Here is a 22,838-nt window from a genome sequence, read left to right on the forward strand (position 1 = left end):
CAGCTCTGGCCATTGCAGCCATTTGGGGAGTGAACCAGTGGATGGAAGACCTCTCTCTTTCTGCCTCTTTAGTTCTGCCTTTCAAATAAATAAATTTTTAAAGATTTGTATCTATTTACTCGAGAGGAGGACTAGCAGGGGGAACCGGACCCCTTTCCCTCACGAGCCCCAGTCTGCTCAGCTCTCAGTGGAGCCGCCCGCCTGGCAGGCAGATGTGTTCTCTCCACTGAACTGTACCCTCGCTTCCCCCAGTCTGAGTGAGCGGGCGCTCAGGTTCTGTCCCATACACTCTGACGATGCCCTGTCCCCCGCAGACCTGGCTACCTTGCTGCCCACTGCCCTCTCTCACAGCTGAATTCTTTCTTGCACAAAGAACCCCACTATGATCTCTGCTAACAGTCTCAGCTCCAGCACTGGAAACGCTCAGACCCAGGAATCAGCTCCAGCGTCGACAACACCGGGGCACAAACCAGACCCCGGCACAGTGCTGCTCCAGGGTCTACTGCCCCGTGGCCCAGAAGCCCCAGGTGTGGTAGCACCACGGGCACAAAGGCCCTAGGTGCTGTGGCAAGCCAGGTGCTGCGCAGCGCGTCTGAGGCCAGGGAGGCGGCCCAGGTCCGCGCCGGCCTGCAGGGAGCCCAGGAAAGTCCGGGCAAAAAGGAGATCTCACCTAACGCAGGGGTCCAAGCCGGATTCGTGACCACAACGGGCTCACGCACAGCCATGTCCGCCTTTTCTCTTCCCAGGTTCCACAGCTGCACCATTCGGCGGTGACTGATTCCACAGACTCCTGTGCACTCACCACTACGCTGATTCAGAGTGGCCCTGGGACGCCAGACTCCCAGGAACCACGAGACAGACCAGCGTCCGGTGTTTAAAACAGGCGGGCTGAGGAAGAGAGGGAGACCCAACGCGGGCAGCAGCCCAACAGCAGACTCGTGGGACAGCAGACGCGGTATCCAGTGTCCAGTGACCTCAGGGTCAACTGGGGGCGTTCTGCTGGCATGGAGAGCCCAGGAGAGGGCGCTTCAGGTGTAGGCAGCGGGACACTGGCGCAAGTGAAGGGCCCTCTGGTCCTTGCACTCAACGTAAGACAGTCCTTGGCAGACTCTCCCCAGCTCCAAAGGGAGGACTCCCAATGCCCTCGTGGCCTTGTCTGAGAACGGACGGGGCCTGGGGACTCAGGAGGCACCTGCAACTCAGAGATCTCAGGCCAGGATCCTGTGTGATTACTGGCATCACAGTCGGAGTTTAACCTTTTTTTAAAATTTTTATGTGATATTATTCTAATGATCACATTCTCTATTTTTTTTTAAGATTTATTTATTTGAAAGTCAGAATTACACAGAGAGAGAAGGAGAGGCAGAGAGAGAGAGGGAAGAGAGAGAGAGGTCTTCCATCTGCTGGTTCACTCCCCAATAGACTGCAACGGCCGGAGCTGTGCTGATCTGAAGCCAGGAGCCAGTAGCTTCCTCCAGGTCTCCCACGCGGTGCAGGGGCCCAAGGACTTGGGCCATCTTCCACTGCTTTCCCAGGCCACAGCAGAGAGCTGGATCGGAAGAGGAGCAGCCGGGACTGGAACCAGAGCCCATATGGGATGCCGGCACTGCAGGCAGCGACTTTACCCGCTACGCCAGTGCCGGCCCCAAGAGCATTAACCTTCTAATTAAGTGGTCCAGGAGGCACTCACTCTGTGCTGAATTCCTACGCAGGACCCCTATCCTCAGAGCTCAGTCACTGCGGGAGTTGACGGTGAACCCTGCTCCTGGAAATTTATCTAGCCGTTAGTGTGCTACACGAAGATGCTCCTCTCTCTCCCAACTTGGGGTGGTGCCTGAGTGCCTGTCACTCTGTCAGTTGGCGGGATATGCGGTCATTCCTGGGGACGTCTCTCAGGTTAACTGCTCCTAAGTCCACATCTTTCGTCATGATGCTACTCAGCTCTAGACGAGTCCCAGCGTGGATGACCTTCCCAGTGAGAAGGCAGGGTGGGCCCTCCGTGGGAGCAGGACTGATCCAGGTGGGCCACACACTGTCCCCATCACAGTCTCTTAGAAGGCAAGACAGCATTTTCTCATCAACATCAGTGACCCTTAAAGCCAGAGCTAGATGGGGACTCCAAGCCCTGGCTGCTGAGTCTCGGCATGGAGTCCTGGTTCCATGTCAGTCTCTCCCTGTAAGACCCCGATTCTGCCTGTTTCCAAGCCAGCGGGGAACAGAGTGGTTCAAGATCTCAGGGTGGCCACCACTGTACTGTGCTAAATCCCCACATCCTGCTTACCACATGCCAGACGCCTGAAGGCACCTCCCAGAGCACAGTCCTAGGCCTCAGGATGCACTTCCGTGACCACAGACGCAGAACCCTGGTGTCCGTCTTCGAATGCATGGATTTGTCCTCAAACGTAACCCAGCAGCGTACTAGGACAGTCAGTCCTCAAGACCCCAGAGACGACCCCCATCTGTCTGGCATGCTCTTGTAAAAGGACAGAGCCCCTCCACGCCAGAGCAGTCTACACTGTACGGACGCCGGAGCAGTCTACACTGTACGGACACCAGAGCAGTCTACACTGTACGGACGCCAGAGCAGTCTACACTGTACGGACGCCGGAGCAGTCCACACTGTACGGACGCCGGAGCGGTCCACACTGTACGGACGCCGGAGCAGTCCACACTGTACGGACGCCGGAGCGGTCCACACTGTACAGACGTTGGAGCAGTCCACACTGTACGGACGCCGGAGCAGTCCACACTGTACGGACGCCGGAGCAGTCCACAACGTACAGACGCCGGAGCAGTCTACACTATACGGACGCCGGAGCGGTCTACACTGTACGGACGCCAGAGCAGTCCACACTGTACGGACGCCGGAGCAGTCCACACTGTACGGACGCCGGAGCAGTCTACACTGTACGGACGCCGGAGCGGTCTACACTGTACGGACGCCGGAGCAGTCCACACTGTACGGACGCCAGAGCAGTCCACAACGTACAGACGCCGGAGCAGTCTACACTATACGGACGCCGGAGCAGTCTACACTATACGGACGCCGGAGCAGTCCACACTGTACGGACGCCGGAGCGGTCCACATTGTACAGACGTTGGAGCAGTCCACACTGTACGGACGCCGGAGCAGTCCACACTGTACGGACGCCGGAGCAGTCCACAACGTACAGACGCCGGAGCAGTCTACACTATACGGATGCCGGAGCGGTCTACACTGTACGGACGCCGGAGCGGTCCACACTGTACGGACGCCGGAGCGGTCCACACTGTACGGACGCCGGAGCGGTCCACACTGTACGGACGCCGGAGCGGTCCACACTGTACGGACGCCGGAGCAGTCCACACTGTACGGACGCCGGAGCAGTCCACAACAACGTACGGACGCCGGAGCAGTCCACACTGTACTCTTCCGCAGTACCTCTAGGGATGACTCAGAGGAAAACGCCAGCTAAGCCTTAAAACTGTAGGGAAATGAGGATACAGAGTTTATCCAGCCAACCTGCTTTCTAAGCATGAAGTGACCCACCTGCAACACCCTGACCCTCCGACTCAAGTGAAAGGAAACTGTGTCATGTACAGGACCAGCACAAGAAAATGTGGCCATAAACATTCTTGGGAACGGCAGACGTCTGCAGGATTTCAACTCCAGGATGTGGGTCACCAGTCAAACCCTTGTATGAATCCTTAAAGGGCCCGACCCTGGGGCCAACACCGCGGTGCAGTGGGTGAAGCCTCCGCCTCCCACACGAGCATCGGTTCAAGTCCTCCTGCTCCACTTCTGATCCAGCTCCCTGCTCATGCGCCTGGGAAAGCAGCAGTGGACGGCCCTGCCACCCATGTGGGTACCCAGAGGAAGCTCCTGGAGCCTGGGCTTGGCCTGCTCCAGCGCTGGCCGTTGCAGCCATTGTGGGGGGAACTAGTGGATGGAAATGGCTTCCCCTGTCTCAGACTCCCTCCCTGACCCACCCCCCCACACCTCTAACTCTGCCTTTCAAACAAATAAATAAATCTTAAAAAAAAAAAAAAAGTCCTGAGACCAGTGGGACCAGTGTTGGGGTATGGTGGGTTAAAGGGTGCCAGAATCCCATATGGGCACTGGTTCAAGTCCTGGCTGCTCCACTTCTAATCTAGGTCATTGTTAATGGCCAGGCAAGCAGTGGAAGATGGCCCAAGTGTTTGGTCCCTGCCACCCACGTGGGAGACCTGGAAGAAGCTCCTGGCTCCCGGCTTCGGCCTCACCCAGCCCTGGCCTGTTCAGCCATCTGGGGAGTGAACCAGCAGATGGAAGATATTGGTCTCTCCTTCTCTCTCTGAAACACTTTCAGATAAATAAATAAATCTTTACAAAGTGACTCACTCAATTGCCAGGAGAACACAAGGCTTTCAGAAGATCAGAACCTAGCAAGAGGCTCCAGCACTAGGAATGGCGATTTAAAACATTTTTAAAGATTCTTCTTAAAAACAAGATTTATCTTATTTGAAAGTCAGGATGAGACAGAGACCTCCCATCTGCTGGTTCACTCCCCACACGGCCACAATGGCTGGAGCTGGGCCAGGCCAAAGCCGGCAGCCAGCTGCTTCCTCTGGGTCTCCCCTGTGGGTGCAGGGCCCAGGACGCGAGTCCCCCACTGCTCTCCCAGGCACGCTGAGCACGGAGCTGGACTGGGACTCACATGGGATCCTGACCTCGCAGGCAGCAGCTCCCGCGGCGCCGCCCTGCCAGCCCCAGAGTCCCTGAGACAACCCGTCCACTCTGCCTGCAGCAGAGACGCAGCAACAGCTCTGAGCACTTCACCCAGAGACTGGATCCACCTTGGCAGCCAGCGGCCACAGGACGGCCTGCAGGCTTAGGAGCCGTCACTGCTACAGCGTTTGGGGGAAGAAACCATGAACTTGCCTTTCAGCCACCTGAGGTCAAACTCCACGCCAGGCACAGGAGTTCTGGAGATCAGAGACCACCGTGGCGAACAGGAGGACGCCTGCTACGTACAGGGCTCCTCAGACTCCCAGGAGCTCTGAGCAGGCCAGGTCCTCAGTCCAGCGACTCACCCGCCGTCAGGACCCACTGGAGGCCAGCTGGCTCCTGTGTGCAGACACGGAGCAGGCCTGAGCTGGGAGGTGAGCCCTGGGAAACCCGGTGCTGAGGGGTTCGCTGACGGTGGCAGGTTCATGAAGGAAGGAGCCGGGAAGGCAGGCCACGCGCAGGGTGACCCTCAGGTGAGAGCTGGGCCGCCAACACTGCGGCCCAAAGGCTCGGCTTGCTCCCTCAGGGACGTGGCGGTCAGGAGAGGGCCACGGAGGCAAAGGCGGGCTCCAGCTCTGCCTCCCTGCGCTGCACGCAGGGAGGCCATCTGCCAAGCACCCCGCCCTGAGGCATGGCAAAAAGGCTTCAGCTTTCTCGGGGCAGCTTCAAGAGCCTCTGAAGTGGCTGCTGTCCACTCAGGGACACCTCAGGGGGCAGCACCAGACAGGGCAGCAGGCAAGGCGCTCAAACCTCAGCCTGGGGGGCGACCAGAACTCTCCCCGCCAGCCTGAGACAGGGCTCAGGACGAGGCCAGCGGCGGACCCCAGGGCACAGGGTCACGCTCCCGGGGGCCTCTCCTCAGGGCTTGGGGGAAAGGCCCGCATGACTGCGGGGAGGGAGGTGACCCGCCCTGGCCCTTCTGCTGCGGTCACACCAGGCCACCCCTCAGTGCCGCCAGCAGCAGCTGCACGTGGAAGGTCAGGTACCTGGTGGTCTTCCGACACTTTCACGAGATGGACAGTCTTTTCCAAGTCCCCCCAAAAGGCCCAAGGAGTGTCGGAAGCCCTGCTAAGGGAAATATTTCTGCATCTGTAGGCTCACCCAGAGTGACAGCGGACTGGGCTCTTTCCCGTCTGCAAGCTGACCCCGACTCTCCCGCCAGCGCCACGCCGCTGGGAGACCTCAGCCTTCAGGGAAAGCCACAGGGGCCCGGCAGGTCTTGGGAGGGCTGGGGCCGGGCTCCGCCACGAGGCAACTGCGGCGTAGGCTCCCGCCTGCCGCTCTCCTGAGGATGAGGGCGGTGCCAAGGGCAGGCATCCTCGGGAGACCCTTCACGCTGACGCTCCCTGAGTCAGACGCCAGGGCCAGAGAAAGCAAACCGTCCATGAGGGTCGGGTACAAAAGGCCCTGACAGACTACGGCACCAGACTCCCACGCCACTGGTTCCAAAATCCACAGCCACTCTCCCGGACACGGCTCTGAAAAGCAGCCTCTCCTCCGACCAGTGTCACCCAGCAGGCCGGCCTATCAGTGCCGCTCGGCTCCCGCTGCAGTTACAGCACAGGCAGGCCCACTGGGGCGCCTGCCAGGACTCCAGCTTCCGGGGCCTCCGCCTGCAGCGCGGACATCCCACATGGGCGCCGGTTCGAGACCCGGCTGCTCCACCCCCATCCAGCTCTCTGCTGTGGCCTGGGAAAGCAGCGGAAGATGCCCAAGTGCTTGGGCCCTGCACCCGCGTGGGAGACCCGGAGGAAGCTCCTGGCTCCTGGCTTTGGATTGGCGCAGCTGCAGTCACTGCGGCCATCCGGGGAGTGAACCAGCGGATGGAAGACCTCTCTCTGTCACTGCCCCTGTCTATAGCTCTACCGCTCAAATAAATAAACTGTTAAAAAAAAAAAAAAAAAGTAACTCTGACTCTCCAGTCTTCATGGGTGGGCCAAGTGAGGACCGCGTCATCTCTTTAAACCCCAGAGGGTAAGTAGAATCGTTGCTTTGGTTACGGTGAGGCCGTTGGGCTCTCTGGCAGGTCGGTTTTACCCACTTCTTCCCGGTTTCTCAGAAAGCCGCTCTGGGCAGAAAACTCCCTGGGGAGTTCTTCCACCACAAAGAGGGAAAACCGCCTCGCCTCAGGCCGGTGCTCTCTGGCACCTCTCCCCTTCAACAGCCCGGCTGAGCACCGGCCAGGTTTCACAGCAACTACGCGAGGCCGCACTCTCCACCCGAGGTGGCCACAGACAAGCAGTGGCCCTAGGCCACTCCCTGCAGGGCATGCTGTGACACGTCACTAATATCTACTGTAGGAGCAGTGTGCTCGGGAAGACGTTATCACGAGGGCTTACATTCAAGCTACGCGGGCCTGCGATTTTGGTACAGGCAGCCTGCAAGCTGCCACCATCTGAGACGCGCCAGGAGACAGCTTCCCTCTCGGAAAAGGAATCCCGACCTGGATCGTTTCCCAACTACGCTCATTCTAACGGTCAACTGCTTCTCAATCACGATGAGCGGGCAGGGACCCCTGCCACTGGCAGGGATTCACAAACCCCCGGCTCTTGAGACGGAACCATGGATCAGTTAGAGAGCCCATCCCCTGGCCAGGCCTGGACATTCCCCCTTCAGCGTGACGCAGACACGGAAGACGGACTGAGACAGAACGCTGAGGCAGGGACGCTATGGGGGAACTAGGCAGAGCTTAGGAAGACGGCTGCGACATCTCCCACATTTCTCTCCGCATCCCTGCACTGGGCACGGCCGTCGGGTGCGCCCAGGTTCCCATGATGCACCTGTGTCTCAGCCAGGACTGGGGAGGAGATGCCATCACCAACTCGCGGAAGCCAAACTCCATGTGGAGAAACTCCCAGGAAACCTCCGCACGCTGAGCCCTGCTCCAGTCCCCCCTGGTCCATCTCTAATTAGGGCGCCCCCCCCACAAAGGGACCCGCTACTGCGTGGGCCTTCTCTTGCCCTGGTCCTCTCCTGGGGTCGCCTCTCCCCGTGGTGCCCATACTTAGGGAGCGTGCTCCTTCTGTTAATGATTCCTGCTCTCACACTGCACATTACCTGTGTCTCCACTTTGAATTCTTATCTCACACAAGGGCAAGAGCTTGGGGGGGTGCCCACAGTACCCCCATCCACTGGCTCACTCCTCAATCCCACAGCAGCCAGGGCAGGGAGGCTCAAGCCAGGAGCCTGGAACCCATCCAGGGTTTCGTGTGGGCGCAGGAACCCAAGGACTTGGGCCACCTTCCACTGCCTTACAGACACAGTAGCAGGAAGCCGGCCAGAAGTGGAGCAGCCAGACCCAGACTGGCACCTCCGTGTGATGTCAGCATCGTAATCGGCCATTTAACCTGCTGCACCGCGACACCCACCCCTCGTGGCTACTTTCAACTGTTACAGTGCAATCAGGGCAACGAGACGACTTAAGCACAGAATGTGTAATTAAAAGAGAAACTCAGCAGAAAGCTCTGGAAAATTCTCAGCCTAGTGGTAGGGAGAGAACCAGAGTACCTTCAGGGAAGGAAACCCAGGGCGCGGCTGAGGCACCGCGGAGGGCACAGGACAGAAAGGACCACCAGAGCCACGGAGGCCCCTGCAGGCATTCCAGCGACCTTCACAGCTGTTCCCACTCCCTAAGCCAGAGCCGCAGGAGAGCAGACCCACTTCAGGGGACAAGTCAGGACACCCCCAGAACCCCCACTGACCAGGACCACCCTCAGGGCACCCCCAGGACCCCCACGGACCAGGACCACACTCGGGGCACCCCCGCAACCCCCACTGGCCAGGACCACCCTCAGGACCCCCACTGGCCAGGACCACCCTCAGGGCACCCACTGGCCAGGACCCCCCTCGGGGCACCCCCAGGACCCCCACTGACCAGGACCACCCTCAGGACCCCCACTGGCCAGGACCCCCCTCGGGGCACCCCCAGGACCCCCTTGGCCAGGGCCACCCTCGGGGCACCCCCACAACCCCCACTGACCAGGACCACCCTCGGGGCACCCCCAGGACCCCCACTGGCCAGGACCCCCCTCGGGGCACCCCCAGGACCCCCTTGGCCAGGGCCACCCTCGGGGCACCCCCAGGACCCCCACTGACCAGGACCCCCCTCGGGGCATCCCCAGGACCCCCACTGACCAGGACCACCCTCGGGGCACCCCCAGGACCCCCACTGACCAGGACCACCCTCAGGGCACCCCCACAACCCCCACTGACCAGGACCACCCTCAGGGCACCCCCACAACCCCCACTGGCCAGGACCCCCCTCGGGGCACCCCCAGGACTCCCCTGGCCATGACCACCCTCAGGGCACCCCCAGGACCCCCCTCGGGGCACTCCCAGGACCCCCTTGGCCAGGACCACCCTCGGGGCACCCCCAGGACCCCCACTGACCAGGACCACCCTCGGGGCACCCCCACAACCCCCACTGACCAGGACCACCCTCGGGGCACCCCCACAACCCCCACTGACCAGGACCACCCTCGGGGCACCCCCAGGACCCCCCCTGGCCAGGACCCCCCTCGGGCACCCCCAGGACCCCCCCTGGCCAGGACCACCCTTGGGCACCCCCAGGACGCCCCTGGCCAGGACCCCCCTCACTGTGGTGCAGGGCTCTCAACTCCACCCCGGGGCTCATGTAAGCTCAGGTGTCCAGGTGGTGCTGCTGACGCAGGCCCACAGAACCCAGGAGCTGTGGGCCATGAACACTCCCCCACCTAGGTCTCCTTACTCCTGCACGATCCAGACGGCCTGGGGTGCAGCCTAGCGCAATGCCCACAGAACCAGGGGAGCGGCGGCCACGAGGCCCAGAGGGCGGGCGAATGCTGGTGCAGAAAGCCGGGAGGCGGGCTGCTCAGGCCCACGGTGCACGGACAGCACGGACCGCTGTGTTCCCTGCGGGTCTCTAGACTTCCTGGGGGCCTGCGCCTCCTCTCTCATCTCTCCTTCAGGAACACGGACGTCTGCCCCACACCCGTCCCACCACGGCATTGCACAAGCACATAACTTGTTTTGCTTGCACAGGCCGCGCTGGAGCGAATCCGCGTGGTGACGAATCCGCCCAGGCCTCCCGGGGCTGAGTCAGAGGAGACTGGACTCCGTGTTTGGGCTGACACTGGGAGGAGTTTAGGACGTTGGAGCTACGGGGTGGGACGAACGTGTTCTGTGCGCGACAGGGACACGGAGTCGTGGGTTCCAGGCGGAATGCGACGGTTTGAACGTATTCCAGAGTTCCTGTGCTGGACACTCAACCCCACTGGTGGCATTCTGAGGTGGGTCTTCGGGAGGTGATCAGAAGGACATGACCTCAGGAGGGCTGGGGCTCCACGGCGGCCAAGGGGCAGACAGACCCGACCGGCACACCTGCCGCCCCTGCAGCGAGGCCCTCACTGGATGCCAAGCACCTGGCAGCCCCAGCCCCAGGCAGAGTAGTTTATTAAGAATAGAAATTTATTTGGGGGGGGGGGGGCTGAGCCTAGTGATTAAAATAAGGGCAGGACACCAGCATCCCCCTGGGGGGCTGGCTCCAACAGCCAGCTCCACTCAGTCTCTTGCTGTCCTGGGTCCTGGGAGGCAACAAATGATGGTTTAGGTATTTGGGTCCCTGTCGCCCACATAGGAGACCTGGACTCAGTTCCTGCCTTCAGCCTGGCCCCACCCTGGCTGTTACAGGCTTTTGGGGAGTGAACTAGTGATGGGAGATTTCTCTCTGCCTTTCAAGTGAATACAACAAATGTTATTTAAAAACTTAAAAATAAACAAAAAACAAAACCAGGGCCAGCCCTGAGGCATCAGCAGGTAAAGAAACCCCCTGCGGCACCGGCTCCCACACGGGCGCCGGTTCGAGTCCCGACTGCTCCTCTTCCAATCCAGCTCTCTGCTGTGCCTGGGAAAGCAGTGGAGGATGGCCCAGGTCCTTGGGCCCTGCACCCACATGGGAGACCCGGAGGAAGCTTCTGGCTCTGGATCAGTGCAGCTCCGGCCGTTGCAGCCATTTGGGGAGTGAACCAGCGCATGGAAGACCTCACTCTCTGCCTCTCTGTAATTCTTTCAAATAATAAATAAATAACTCAAAAAAATTGTCCATAAAACAAACAAGTAATTCTTGCTCTCAGGCAGAATCAGGTGGTCTAGACTCACTTTGTCTTCTTTAAAAAAAAAAAAAAGATTTATTTATTTATTTCAAAGTCAGAGTTACAGAGAGAGAGTTACAGAGAGAGAGAGAGGTCTTCCATCCGCTGGTTCACTCCCCAATTGGCCGCAATGGTCAGAGCTGCACCGATCCGAAGCCAGGAGCCAGAGGCTTCCTCCAGGTCTCCCACGTGGGTGCAGGGCCCAAGGACTTGGGCATCTTCTACTGCTCTCCCAGGCCACAGCAGAGAGCTGGACTGGAAGTGGAGCAGCTGGGTCTCAAACTGGCGCCCATATGGGATGCAGACTGCAGGCCAGGGCATTAGCCCACCGCGCCCCACTATGTCTATTTGCTGAGCTAAACTGCACTCTGCCATTCATCCAAGCAGCCGATTCCTCACGCTGGGACGGTGCTCACAGCCCACAGCTCGGTGAGGTCTGCTCACTGCTACTCACTGGCTGTTTCTAGACCCTTCTAGTAAAGCACTGGGAAATGCATTCTCCTAAAAATTATTTTAAAACAAATTAATACTGATATCTCCAATTCAAACATGAGGTTATAGGGAGTTTACTTAATTGCTTTTTTAAAAAAAGAGACTTATTTATTTATTTATTTGAAAGGCAGGGTGACAGAGGAAGAGAGACATCGTCCATCTGCTGGTTTGCTCCTCAAATGTCTGCAACAGCTGGGACCAGGCCATGCCACAGCCGGAAGCCAGGAACTCCACCCGGTCTCCCACGGGGTGGCAAGAACCCAAGTCCTTGGTCCATCATCTGCTACCTCCCGGGAGCATCCGCAGGAAGCTGGATGGGAAGCGGAGGTGGGGACCCGATGCACTCTAACACCTACCCCTTAACTGTTTCAATTTTGTAGTTTTTAAAAATTTTTATTTATTTATTTGAAAGTCAGAGTTACACACACAGACAGAAGGGGAGGGGGAGGAGGAGAGGGAGAGAGAGGGAGAAAAGTCTTCCATCCGCTGGTTCACTCCCCAACTGGCCGCAATGGCTGGAGCTGCGCTAATCTGAAGCCAGGAGCCAGAGGCTTCCTCCAGGTCTCCCACGTGGGTGTAGGGGCCCAAGCACTTGGGCCATCTTCCGCTGCTTTCCCAGGCCACAGCAGAGAGCTGGACTGGAAGTGGAGCAGCTGGGACTCAAACCGGCGCCCATGTGCGGTAACGGCACTGCAAGCAGTGGCTTTACCCACTACACCACAGTGCCAGCCCCAAATTTTGTATTTTTTTTTTTAAAGATTATTTTATTTATTTGAAAGACAGAGTTACAGAGAGAGGCAGAAACAGAGAGCAAGAGAGGTCTTCCATCTGCTGGTTCACTCCCCAAATAACCACAACGGCCAGAGCTGAGCTGATCCAAAGCCAGGAGCCAGGAGCTTCTTCCAGGTCTCCACGTGGGTGCAGGGGCCCAAGCACTTGGGCCATCTTCCACTGCTTCCCCAGGCCACAGCAGAGATTTAGATTGGAAATGGAGCAGCCAGGACTCAAACCAGCACCCGGAGCCCTGTATGGGGTACCAGCTCTGCAGGCCAGGTCTCTACCCTGCTGTGCCACAGCGCCAGCCCCTCTATTTTCCACTTGTACATGTTTTCTCTTATCCTGGAAATCACGTTTCCTAAGACAGTAACTTACTGACCTCTTTATTGTATGATATATAAAAAGCATTGGGGCCAGCGCTGTGGCATAGCAGGTAGGGCTGCCGCCTGCAGTAATGGCATCTCATGTGGGCGCTGGTTCGAGTCCTGGCATCTCCTCTTCCGATCCAGCTCTCTGCTGTGGCCTGGGAAAGCAGCAGAAGATGCCCAAGTGCTTGGGTCCCTGCACCCACGTGGGAGACCTGGAAGAAGCTCCTGGCTTCGGATCAGCTCAGCTCCTGCCGTTGGAGTCATCTGGGGAGTGAACCAGCGGATGGAAGACCTCCCTCTCTCTCTCTGCCTCTCCTTCTGTGTAACTCTGACTTTCAAGTAAATAAATAAACTTTTTTTTTTTTTTTTTGACAGGCAGAGTGGACAGTGAGAGAGAGAGAGAGAAAGGTCTTCCTTTTGCCGTTGGTTCACCCTCCAATGGCTGCCACGGCTGGCGCACTGTGGCCGGCGCACCGTGCTGATCCAAAGGCAGGAGCCAGGTGCTTCTCCTGGTCTCCCATGGGGTGCAGGGCCCAAGCACTTGGGCCATCCTCCACTGCACTCCCTGGCCATAGCAGAGAGCTGGCCTGGAAGAGGGGCAACCGGGGCAGAATCCGGCGCCCTGACCGGGACTAGAACCCGATGTGCCGGCGCCGCAAGGTGGAGGATTAGCCTAGTGAGCTGCGGCGCCGACCATAAATAAATTTTTAAAAATTAAAAAAGTACCGAAGGCACACAGACTGCCGAAGTGGCACAGCTGGCCACGCCCTCGCTGAGACATCCCACAGGAGCGCTGGTTCACATCCCAGCCGCTCCACTTCTTCCCCTTCTCCCCACGGAGGAGCCCAGGAAGGCAGAGGTTGGCCCTGGTGCTTGGGTCCTCACAACTCAAGCGGGGACCTGGACGCAGTTTTCTGGCTCCAAGCTGGCCCTGCCCTGACTGTTGCGGCCGTTTGGGGAGTGAACCAGGGGATGGTACCTGTCTCTTTCTGTCTCTGTCTCTTCCTATCTAACTCTGCCTTTCAAAGAAATTTTTATAAAGAATAAAAACCATTATTACTAACAATATAAGTGCTAAAAACTGCAGTATTTTTGTAGGTCCCTTGATTTTAGGATTTATCCAACCAGAATGTACAATCCAATTTGTTCTGAAGTCATTTCAAGCATCTCCTCTCTGTCTAAGCCAACTCTATTTCTGATTAGGTTCCTTCAGCTCAGTTTGCTTTCTATTATGAGACGACTTTTCTCCATTTAGATTTAAATTTAAAACTACATGACAGCTGGTGCCGCGGCTCACTAGGCTAATCCTCGACCTCGCGGTGCCGGCACACCGGGTTCTAGTCCCGGTCGGGGTGCCGGATTCTGTCCCGGTTGCCCCTCTTCCAGGCCAGCTCTCTGCTGTGGCCAGGGAGTGCAGTGGAGGATGGCCCAGGTCCTTGGGCCCTGCACCCCATGGGAGACCAGGAGAAGCACCTGGCTCCTGCCTTCGGATCAGTGCCGTGCACCGGCCGCAGCGCGCCAGCCATGGCGGCCATTGGAGGGTGAACCAACGGCAAAGGAAGACCTTTCTCTCTGTCTCTCTCTCTCTCACTATCCACTCTGCCTGTCCAAAAAAAAAAAAAAAAAAAAAAACACTACATGACATCATCTGTATGGTTTAATGGGGGTTCAAGACATGCTACCCCCGTCTCTCAGAAGGACAGTGAGGACGCCGACCACGCAGGCCCCGTCTCACAAAAGGGACAGTGAGGACGCCGACCACGCAGGCCCCGTCTCTCAGAAGGACAGCGAGGACGCCGACCACGCAGGCCCCGTCTCTCAGAAGGGACAGCGAGGACGCCGACCACGCAGGCCCCGTCTCTCAGAAGGACAGCGAGGACGCCGACCACGCAGGCCCCGTCTCTCAGAAGGACAGCGAGGACGCTGACCACGCAGGCCCCGTCTCTCAGAAGGGACAGCGAGGACGCCGACCACGCAGGCCCCGTCTCTCAGAAGGACAGCGAGGACGCCGACCACGCAGGCCCCGTCTCTCAGAAGGGACAGCGAGGACGCCGACCACGCAGGCCCCGTCTCTCAGAAGGACAGCGAGGACGCCGACCACGCAGGCCCCGTCTCTCAGAAGGACAGCGAGGACGCCGACCACGCAGGCCCCGTCTCTCAGAAGGGACAGCGAGGACGCCGACCACGCAGGCCCCGTCTCTCAGAAGGACAGCGAGGACGCCGACCACGCAGGCCCCGTCTCTCAGAAGGACAGCGAGGACGCCGACCACGCAGGCCCCGTCTCTCAGAAGGACAGCGAGGACGCCGACCACGCAGGCCCCGTCTCTCAGAAGGACAGCGAGGACGCCGACCACGCAGGCCCCGTCTCTCAGAAGGACAGTGAGGACGCTGACCACGCAGGCCCCGTCTCTCAGAAGGGACAGCGAGGACGCCGACCACGCAGGCCCCGTCTCTCAGAAGGACAGCGAGGACGCCGACCACGCAGGCCCCGTCTCTCAGAAGGGACAGCGAGGACGCCGACCACGCAGGCCCCGTCTCTCAGAAGGACAGCGAGGACGCCGACCACGCAGGCCCCGTCTCTCAGAAGGACAGCGAGGACGCCGACCACGCAGGCCCCGTCTCTCAGAAGGACAGCGAGGACGCCGACCACGCAGGCCCCGTCTCTCAGAAGGACAGCGAGGACGCCGACCACGCAGGCCCCGTCTCTCAGAAGGACAGCGAGGACGCCGACCACGCAGGCCCCGTCTCTCAGAAGGACAGTGAGGACGCCGACCACGCAGGCCCCGTCTCTCAGAAGGGACAGCGAGGACGCCGACCACGCAGGCCCCGTCTCTCAGAAGGACAGCGAGGACGCCGACCACGCAGGCCCCGTCTCTCAGAAGGGACAGCGAGGACGCCGACCACGCAGGCCCCGTCTCTCAGAAGGACAGCGAGGACGCCGACCACGCAGGCCCCGTCTCTCAGAAGGACAGCGAGGACGCCGACCACGCAGGCCCCGTCTCTCAGAAGGGACAGCGAGGACGCCGACCACGCAGGCCCCGTCTCTCAGAAGGGACAGCGAGGACGCTGACCACACAGGCCCCAGGCACAGTGCCTCAGCATAACTTCCGGTCAGTTAACCTGGGTGCCTTTCCTGTAATTTGGGTTTTGTTAGAGTAGAAAGAAAACAAAGCTTTTGTCCCCAGAAGGTATGAACCGGCCCCGCCCCCTCCTCCATAGGTTTGGGTTTTCCTTCCTTTTTAAAGATTTATTTTTCAATGCTTATTTTTATCTACTTGAAAGGAACAGCAACAGTGAGAGATGGAGATCTTCTACCCACTGGCTCACTCCCCGAACACCCCGCACAGCCTGGGCCGGGCGGCTGGAGCCCGGGGTCTGCAACCCCAGCCGTGGCGCAGCCCAAGCACTCGAGCCATCGTCCACGCCTCTCGGCTTGTGCTTCCAGGAAGCCGGACCAGGACTCTGAAGTGGGATGTGGGTGTCCCAGCGGGCAGCCTGGATCACCGCGGCGCTGGTCCCAAGCCTCCCTCAGACAGCAGGCCCCACCCAGCAGACCGGCCTGAGCCATGTGCCCCGGCCACAGCACGCTGGACATGGCCTGCTCTCCCCGCAAAGCAGCAGCACACGCGCTGTGCAGACTGACCACGGGCTACCTGACAGCGCTGTGCTGCGGACACGGCAGGTTTCCCTGTCTAGAGAGCTTCTAGAAACCTCAATCTGACCGGGACGAGCCCGCTCAAGCCCTGCGGGTCCAGGCACAGACCCTGCTCTCCACACAGCCAGTGCCGCTGGCCATGATGGGCGTGGTCCTCTCTGCCCTCCCAGGGCCCCACCCCCACTGCTGTGCCCACAGTGCCCACTGTCACCGTGCCCCTCTCAGCGGACGTCTGCAGTCCTCACCTGCTGTCCACTGACTGCGCGGTCTCTGAGGGTGTCCTCCGCCCACTCCCAGCAGGTGGGAGCCCCTGGTTCTCGCTCGCTGCTGGCCCGGGAGCCACGCTCACAGCATCTGGTCCATAGCAGGAGCTCACTGACCCACTGACTCACCCACGCGGGGCTGGGGCCTTCGCAAGGACAGCTTTCATCACCACCCCACTTCTGTCTAGTTTCTGGACTAAGGCACAGGACTCCCACCTCAAAGGCCACTTCTGGCCACTCGTGTCTCCCACTTGGAGCCCCTCCAACGCATCGCCACCCCACTGCAGAATCTTCGCACGTGAAGTCACACAGCTTTTCAGATGCATTTTCTTCTCCGGGTGGACTTCAGCCCAGCTGCTGAGGCGTCCAGAGCCCACTTTCTGGTGTCCGATACCCGGCTCTGCACGCCAGCAGTTCACTGCCAGCCTGCACCCAGGAGGCAGCGACCACACAGCCCAACAGCTGGGTCCCTGCCACCCGTCAGAGAACTGGATTGAAGGTCTGGCTCCCAGTCTCACCGCAGCCACACTGGGGGAGAGAGAGGCCCCATCCGTCTTCCTGTGTCTCTCCCTCTCCAAAAAATTTTTAGAAATCCTACTTTCGTTCCTTCTTAACCAGAATTACCAGAATGAAAATCACACCCGGCTCTGTCTTCTTCAGATTGATTGTTTTTCTAGTCTCCTAACTTTTCTTGTTCCCCAGCAGGTGTACCTGAGACCACGCGCTGTCTGCCTCGGGTCAGAGCCGCCCGCACCTCTCCCGCTGTCTTTCACCTCCACAGCTGGAACAGCTGCTGATCTGTCTGACCCTAGAGGTATACAGCTGCTGATCGGTCTGCTCCCAGAGGTATACAGCAGGGGCTTAAGAATTCCAGGCACCAGCACAAAACTTCAAGGTGCCCCCCTTCACCCTGAGGTTCTTCCACGGCTGAACCACTGTGGTCGGTGATTCTGGCCTAAGGGATCTACTTTTGGAAACTTGGCGTTTCCTGCACAGCCAACACACAGGGGGCTTCAGTCAGTTTGTGGACGGGGGCCGGCACGGTGCGGCAGGTGGACTCCACGTCGCAGCGCCAGGTCAAGCGCCAGCTGCTCTGCTGTTGACCCAGCCCCCGTTCCTGGGAAGGCAGCAGAGGATGGCCCAGGGCTCGGACTCCTGCCACACAAACGGGAGACCCAGGCCCAGCTCTGCACCCGCCTGCAGCAGGCTGCTCAGCCAGGCCGTTAAGACCCCAGTTTGGATGCCAGCATCCAACATCAGAGCAACCAGGTTTGAGCCCAGCTCCGCTCCCAGTGCCAGCTTCTGGCTAGTGGGGACCCTGGGCGGCAGCAGGTGAGGGTCCGCCTCTCAGAGACCTGGGCCAGGCCACGCGGCACTTAGGAAGTGGACTGGCACGGCTGCCTGTCCTGCCCTCTGCTTCACCTCGGGCTGTCTGGGCGATGCACGCCCTCGTGCTCTGCCCGCCCCGTCTCCCCCACCTACACAAGCAAACTCCAGACGTGCCGCTCACGTGCAGCACTCAGCTGGGTGTCGTTCTCTACTGAGTCCGCAGTTCCCTGCCCGGGAGAGGTAACCCTGCGTTAACTGTGGCCAGCTGCTCTCGTTTTTTCTTTTTCCTTAACTCCCTTTGTGGAAATGACTGTATTGTTCTTTGTTCCGCCTTTCCTCTTCGGTACACTAGGAGTTCTATGTACCCCATATCCTTTAAAAAAAAAAAAATTGTTTATTTGAAAGGCAGAGTTACACACAGAGAGAAAGAGAGAGAGAGAGGTCTTCCATCCGCAGGTTCACCCCACGAATGGCCACAATGGCCAGGGCTGGGCCAGGCTGATGCCAGGAGCTTCTTCTGGGTCTCCCACGTGGGTGCAGGGGCCCAAGCACTTGGGCCACCTTCAGCTGCCTTCCCAGGCCACAGCAGAGAGCTGGACTGGAAGTGAGCAGCCGGGACTGGAACTGGCGCCCATCTGGGATGCCAGCGTCCCGACGGCAGCTTGTCCAGCTACACCACAGAACCGTCCTCCCCACACCCTTTCTTTGGTTTTTTAAGATTTATTTTTATTTATTTGCGAGACAGAGTTACAGAGAGAGGCAGAGAGAGAAGTCTTCCATCCACTGGTTCACTCCCCAGACGGCTGCTACAGCCGGAGCTGCGCTGATCCGAAGCCAGGAGCTTCTTCCGGGTCTCCCACGCAGGTGCAGGGTCCCAAGGACTTGGGCATCTTCCACTGCTCTCCCAGGCCACAGCAGGGAGCTCCACCCCCTTTCTTTAGTTACCTGGTGGAGACGCACACGACACCCACGCCAACTGCTTCCTGTGAGAATCTCTAATGTCAATCAACACAAAAGCCCATCCCCTGCCCCTGCAGACGGGGCTCTGCGTGCTGAGGCAGGGACGTCCCACACCCTCGTCCGCCGAGCACACAGCCTGCGGTCGCCTCAGAAACGGTGTTAGACCTTCAGAAAAATCTCAGGGTATCTGAAGGCCACATTTTATCTTAATTTTAAAAATGTATTTGATTTGAAAGGCAGAGAGGAAGAAAAAGACCTGCCCACCTGCTGGTTCACTCCAGGGTTGGGCCGGGCCGGGCCAGGAGCACAACCCAGGCCTCCCGTGTTGCTGGCAGGAACCCGACCACTTCAGCCATCACCTGCCTTCTGCAAGCTCACGGGAATGTGTTCTAGCAAAACACCAGGCATCGCTTTCACAGTTCCTCACCTAACAAGCCCATCTTCTAACTCCACTTCCCACAAACTTTTTGAATTCTCCTTGTCTAAGAAAATTCCACAAGGAGTTCTAGGTACCCCATATCCTTTCTTAAAAAAAAAAAATTTTGTTTACTTGAAAGGCAGAGGGGCAGGTGCCGATTCAAGCAATCGGACCTCACCACCCACGTGTTCGGATCCCGGCGTCAGCCTGGCCCAGCTCTGGCCACGGAGACCACCTGAGCAGTGGACCAGCAGAGAGAGATTCTCTCTCTCTGCCTCTCAGACAGCTTTAAAGAGACAGGATTTTTGAGGACAGACATAAAAGGGGAGTGGTTTTTCATTTAAAACAGTTGCAGACTCCATTCTCAGGGCACACTAGACTGAAGCTGGAAGAGAAGCACCCCCCAGCACGCTGGCCAGAAGGTCCCCCCGTGGGCGAACGCTCGCAGGGACCCCGCACAGGAGCAGACGGGCGGACTCAATCTCCTCCTTAAAACCCGCGGGCAGAAGACACACGGACCTCGGGGCAAGCAGCAGCGGGGATGCATTCTAGAGAAAGAAGCCCCAAGAAGCAGAGGGAGGCCCTCCTCCAACTCTCCCTCCCCATCCCCCAGGTCTGAGGACAATGACCACCGGCCCAGGCCTCCCCTCCATCAACCACTCACACCCAGCCCTGGGCCAGCCCCAAGGAGCCCTCTGGGCTTTCCCAGCAGCCTCGGGGCCTCGGTGGACCCCACGAGCGCGCAGGGCTTCCCGGCACCGACAGGAACCAGCCACTACAGCAGATTCTGGGGTTAGTCTCTCGGCACTTAGTCACACGCGCCCCTGTGTGAGTCTAACGATGACAGTTACTTCTTATGGCTGTTTTTACATGGATGACTTCACACGCTGACCACAGCCCACGAAGAATCCACTGGGGGAAACATTGTACCCACTGCCCACACGTCCCGCCCACTTCCCTCGGCTGGGCTCCGCGATCCCCATTCAGACCAAACGGGGGGGGGGGGGGGGGGGAGTCCAGCAAACTTCTCTTCTACAGGACAGACAGTGGAACTCAGGTCGTAGTGGGATTTGGCCCACAGGCCTGCAGGTCACCAACTCCTGGCTTAGCCGTCCAAGCGACATGCTATACACAATTCTTTAAAAACCTTAACAAACCGGGGCTGGTGCTGTGGTGCAGCGGGTGCCATGTGGGTACCAGTTCAAGTCCCGGCTGCTGCACTTCCAGTCCAGCCCCTGCTGATGCGCCTGGGAAAGCAGATGGTGGCTCAAGTGCTGGGGCTCCCCTCCAAGGGAGACCTGGAGGAAGCTCCTGGCTCCTGGCTTTGGAGCGACTCAGCTCCGGCCACTGCAGCCACTGGGGAGTGAACCAGTGGATGGAAGACCTCTCCCTCTGTAACCATCCTCCAAATAAGTAAATAAATATTTCTTTAAAACAGGGACTACTTTGTTTATGTATTTGAGAGGCAGAAAGAAACAAGAGTGACAGAGCGCTCACCCGCGGGCTCACTCCCCAAATGCCGGCAGCAGCAGGGAACCCAGTCCAGGCCCCCAGGCCGGCGGCAGCGACTGAATTACCGGAGTCAGCACTACCACTGCCTCCCAGAGCCGGACCAACCCTGGTTACTGACAGGGGACACAGGTGCCCTCTTCTTCTTTTTCTTTTTTTTTTTTTTTAAGATTTTTTTACTTATTTGAGAGGCAGAGTTAGAGAGACAGAGAGAGAGGTCCTCCATCTGCTGGTTCACTCGCCAAATGGCCCCAGTGGCCGGAGCTGGGCTGATCCAAAGCCAGGAACCAGGCACTTCTCTCAAGTCTCCCATGTTGGTGCAGGGGCCAAGGCCTGGGCCATCTTCCACTGCTTTCCCAGGCCACAGAGAGCTGGATCGGAAGTGGAGCAGCCGGGACTCAAACCCGCGCCCCTCTGAGATGCTGGCACTGCAGGCGGCAGCGTTACCGGCTACACCACAGCGCCCGCTGGGCCGTCCTTCACTGCCTTCCCAGGCCAGAGCAAAGCGCTGGATTGGAAGAGGAACAGCTGGGATACAAACCAGTGCCCATGTGGGATGCCGGCACCACAGGCGGGGACGGCCCACTACGCCACTGCGCCGCCCCTGGAAGGCTAAATGCCCACCCGTGCTTTTACCTACACTTCTTTCAACCCGTATAAAGCGCACTCCATTTCATGACAGTGTCTCTGTCTCCGCACGGCAACGCAGCCGGCCCCTCTGCAGCTGCCACACCCAGCAGGTACAGCAGCTGCCGAGGCCCCACAGAAATGCGGGGACGCTGGCCTGACCCCAGCTCTGGCACCGCAGGGTGTCCCCTTCACACACCCAGCAATCAACAGATCTACATGTCGGGGAAAAGGTCGAAGCTGTGTTCAGCAGACGGCGCCTGCGAGGCGTCTTGGCGGCTAAGCTCGGCTGCTTCAGCCAGTGCCGGGCAACGCAGCCCGCGGCCACCTGTCCCCGCCCAGAGACGTCCGGTCAACAAGCGACTCGTTCTGAGGACGCTGTCAGGAGGCTTGCAGACGCCACTCCAAGCTTAACAGGCGAGGAAAGTCACAGCTACTGGATTCTGTGCAAAAACCCAAGTATTTCCACCCAAAAACAGAGTCGCATTCCCACCCAAAGTCCACTTGCTTGCAAAAGGCCGAGCAAATCTAAACACCGGCACTCCGGTGGCTTCAGAGTGCGCTCCTCAGAGCAGGACTGCGCGGCAGGCAGACCCCACAGCACACGCGTCGTCACGCAGACCCCACAGCACACGCATCACGCAGACCCCACAGCACGCGCATCGTCACGCAGACCCCACAGCACACGCGTCGTCACGCAGACTCCCACAGCACACGCATCGTCACGCAGACCCCACAGCACACGCGTCGTCACGCAGACCCCACAGCACACGCATCGTCACGCAGACCCCACAGCACACGCATCGTCACGCAGACTCCCACAGCACGCGCATCGTCACGCAGACCCCACAGCACACACATCGTCACGCAGACTCCCACAGCACACGCATCGTCACGCAGACCCCACAGCACGCGCGTCGTCACGCAGACGCCCATAGAACGCGCGTCGTCACGCAGACCCCACAGCACACGCGTCGTCACGCAGACCCCACAGCACACGCATCGTCACGCAGACCCCACAGCACACGCATTGTCACGCAGACCCCACAGCACGCGCATCATCACGCAGACCCCACAGCACGCGCGTCGTCACGCAGACCCCACAGCACGCGCGTCGTCACGCAGACGCCCACAGCACGCGCGTCGTCACGCAGACCCCACAGCACGCGCGTCGTCACGCAGACCCCACAGCACATGCGTCGTCACGCAGACCCCACAGCACGCGCATCGTCACGCAGACCCCACAGCACGCGCATCATCACGCAGACCCCACAGCACACGCGTCGTCACGCAGACCCCACAGCACACGCGTCGTCACGCAGACCCCACAGCACGCGCGTCGTCACGCAGACCCCACAGCACACGCGTCGTCACGCAGACCCCACAGCACGCGCATCATCACGCAGACCCCACAGCACACGCGTCGTCACGCAGACCCCACAGCACGCGCGTCGTCACGCAGACCCCACAGCACACGCGTCGTCACGCAGACCCCACAGCACGCGCGTCATCACGCAGACCCCACAGCACACGCGTCGCCACGCAGACCCCACAGCACACGCGTC

At 59.3% G+C, this 22,838-nt stretch overlaps 1 protein-coding gene and 1 long non-coding RNA gene across 9 annotated transcripts in view; one reads left to right on the forward strand and one right to left on the reverse strand.

Moving 5' to 3' along the window:
- PKNOX1 (PBX/knotted 1 homeobox 1) overlaps positions 1–22,838 on the reverse strand; it is a 68,548-nt gene that overhangs the window by 42,589 nt on the left and 3,121 nt on the right. Inside the window, exon 1 of one of the 8 annotated variants that reach the window (XM_051829952.2) lies at positions 9,474–9,538. The exons of 6 other annotated variants lie outside the window; for them this stretch is intronic. Coding sequence is in view for 1 of the 2 variants with exons in the window: in XM_070071786.1 (XP_069927887.1) it covers positions 2,282–2,286 (5 nt within the window). In the remaining variant the exon portion in view is untranslated. Of the gene's footprint in view, positions 1–2,281; positions 2,306–9,473; positions 9,539–22,838 lie in introns of those variants that run through there. One more of the 8 variants, XM_070071786.1, reaches the window with a different exon arrangement.
- On the forward strand, positions 15,097–17,086 carry LOC103346741 (uncharacterized). The gene is made up of 2 exons (XR_001792820.3): positions 15,097–15,622; positions 15,795–17,086. It is a non-coding gene; the product is annotated as an uncharacterized lncRNA (long non-coding RNA).

This window comes from Oryctolagus cuniculus, chromosome 4, assembly GCF_964237555.1.
Source record: "Oryctolagus cuniculus chromosome 4, mOryCun1.1, whole genome shotgun sequence".
Taxonomy (NCBI): Eukaryota; Metazoa; Chordata; class Mammalia; order Lagomorpha; family Leporidae; genus Oryctolagus; species Oryctolagus cuniculus.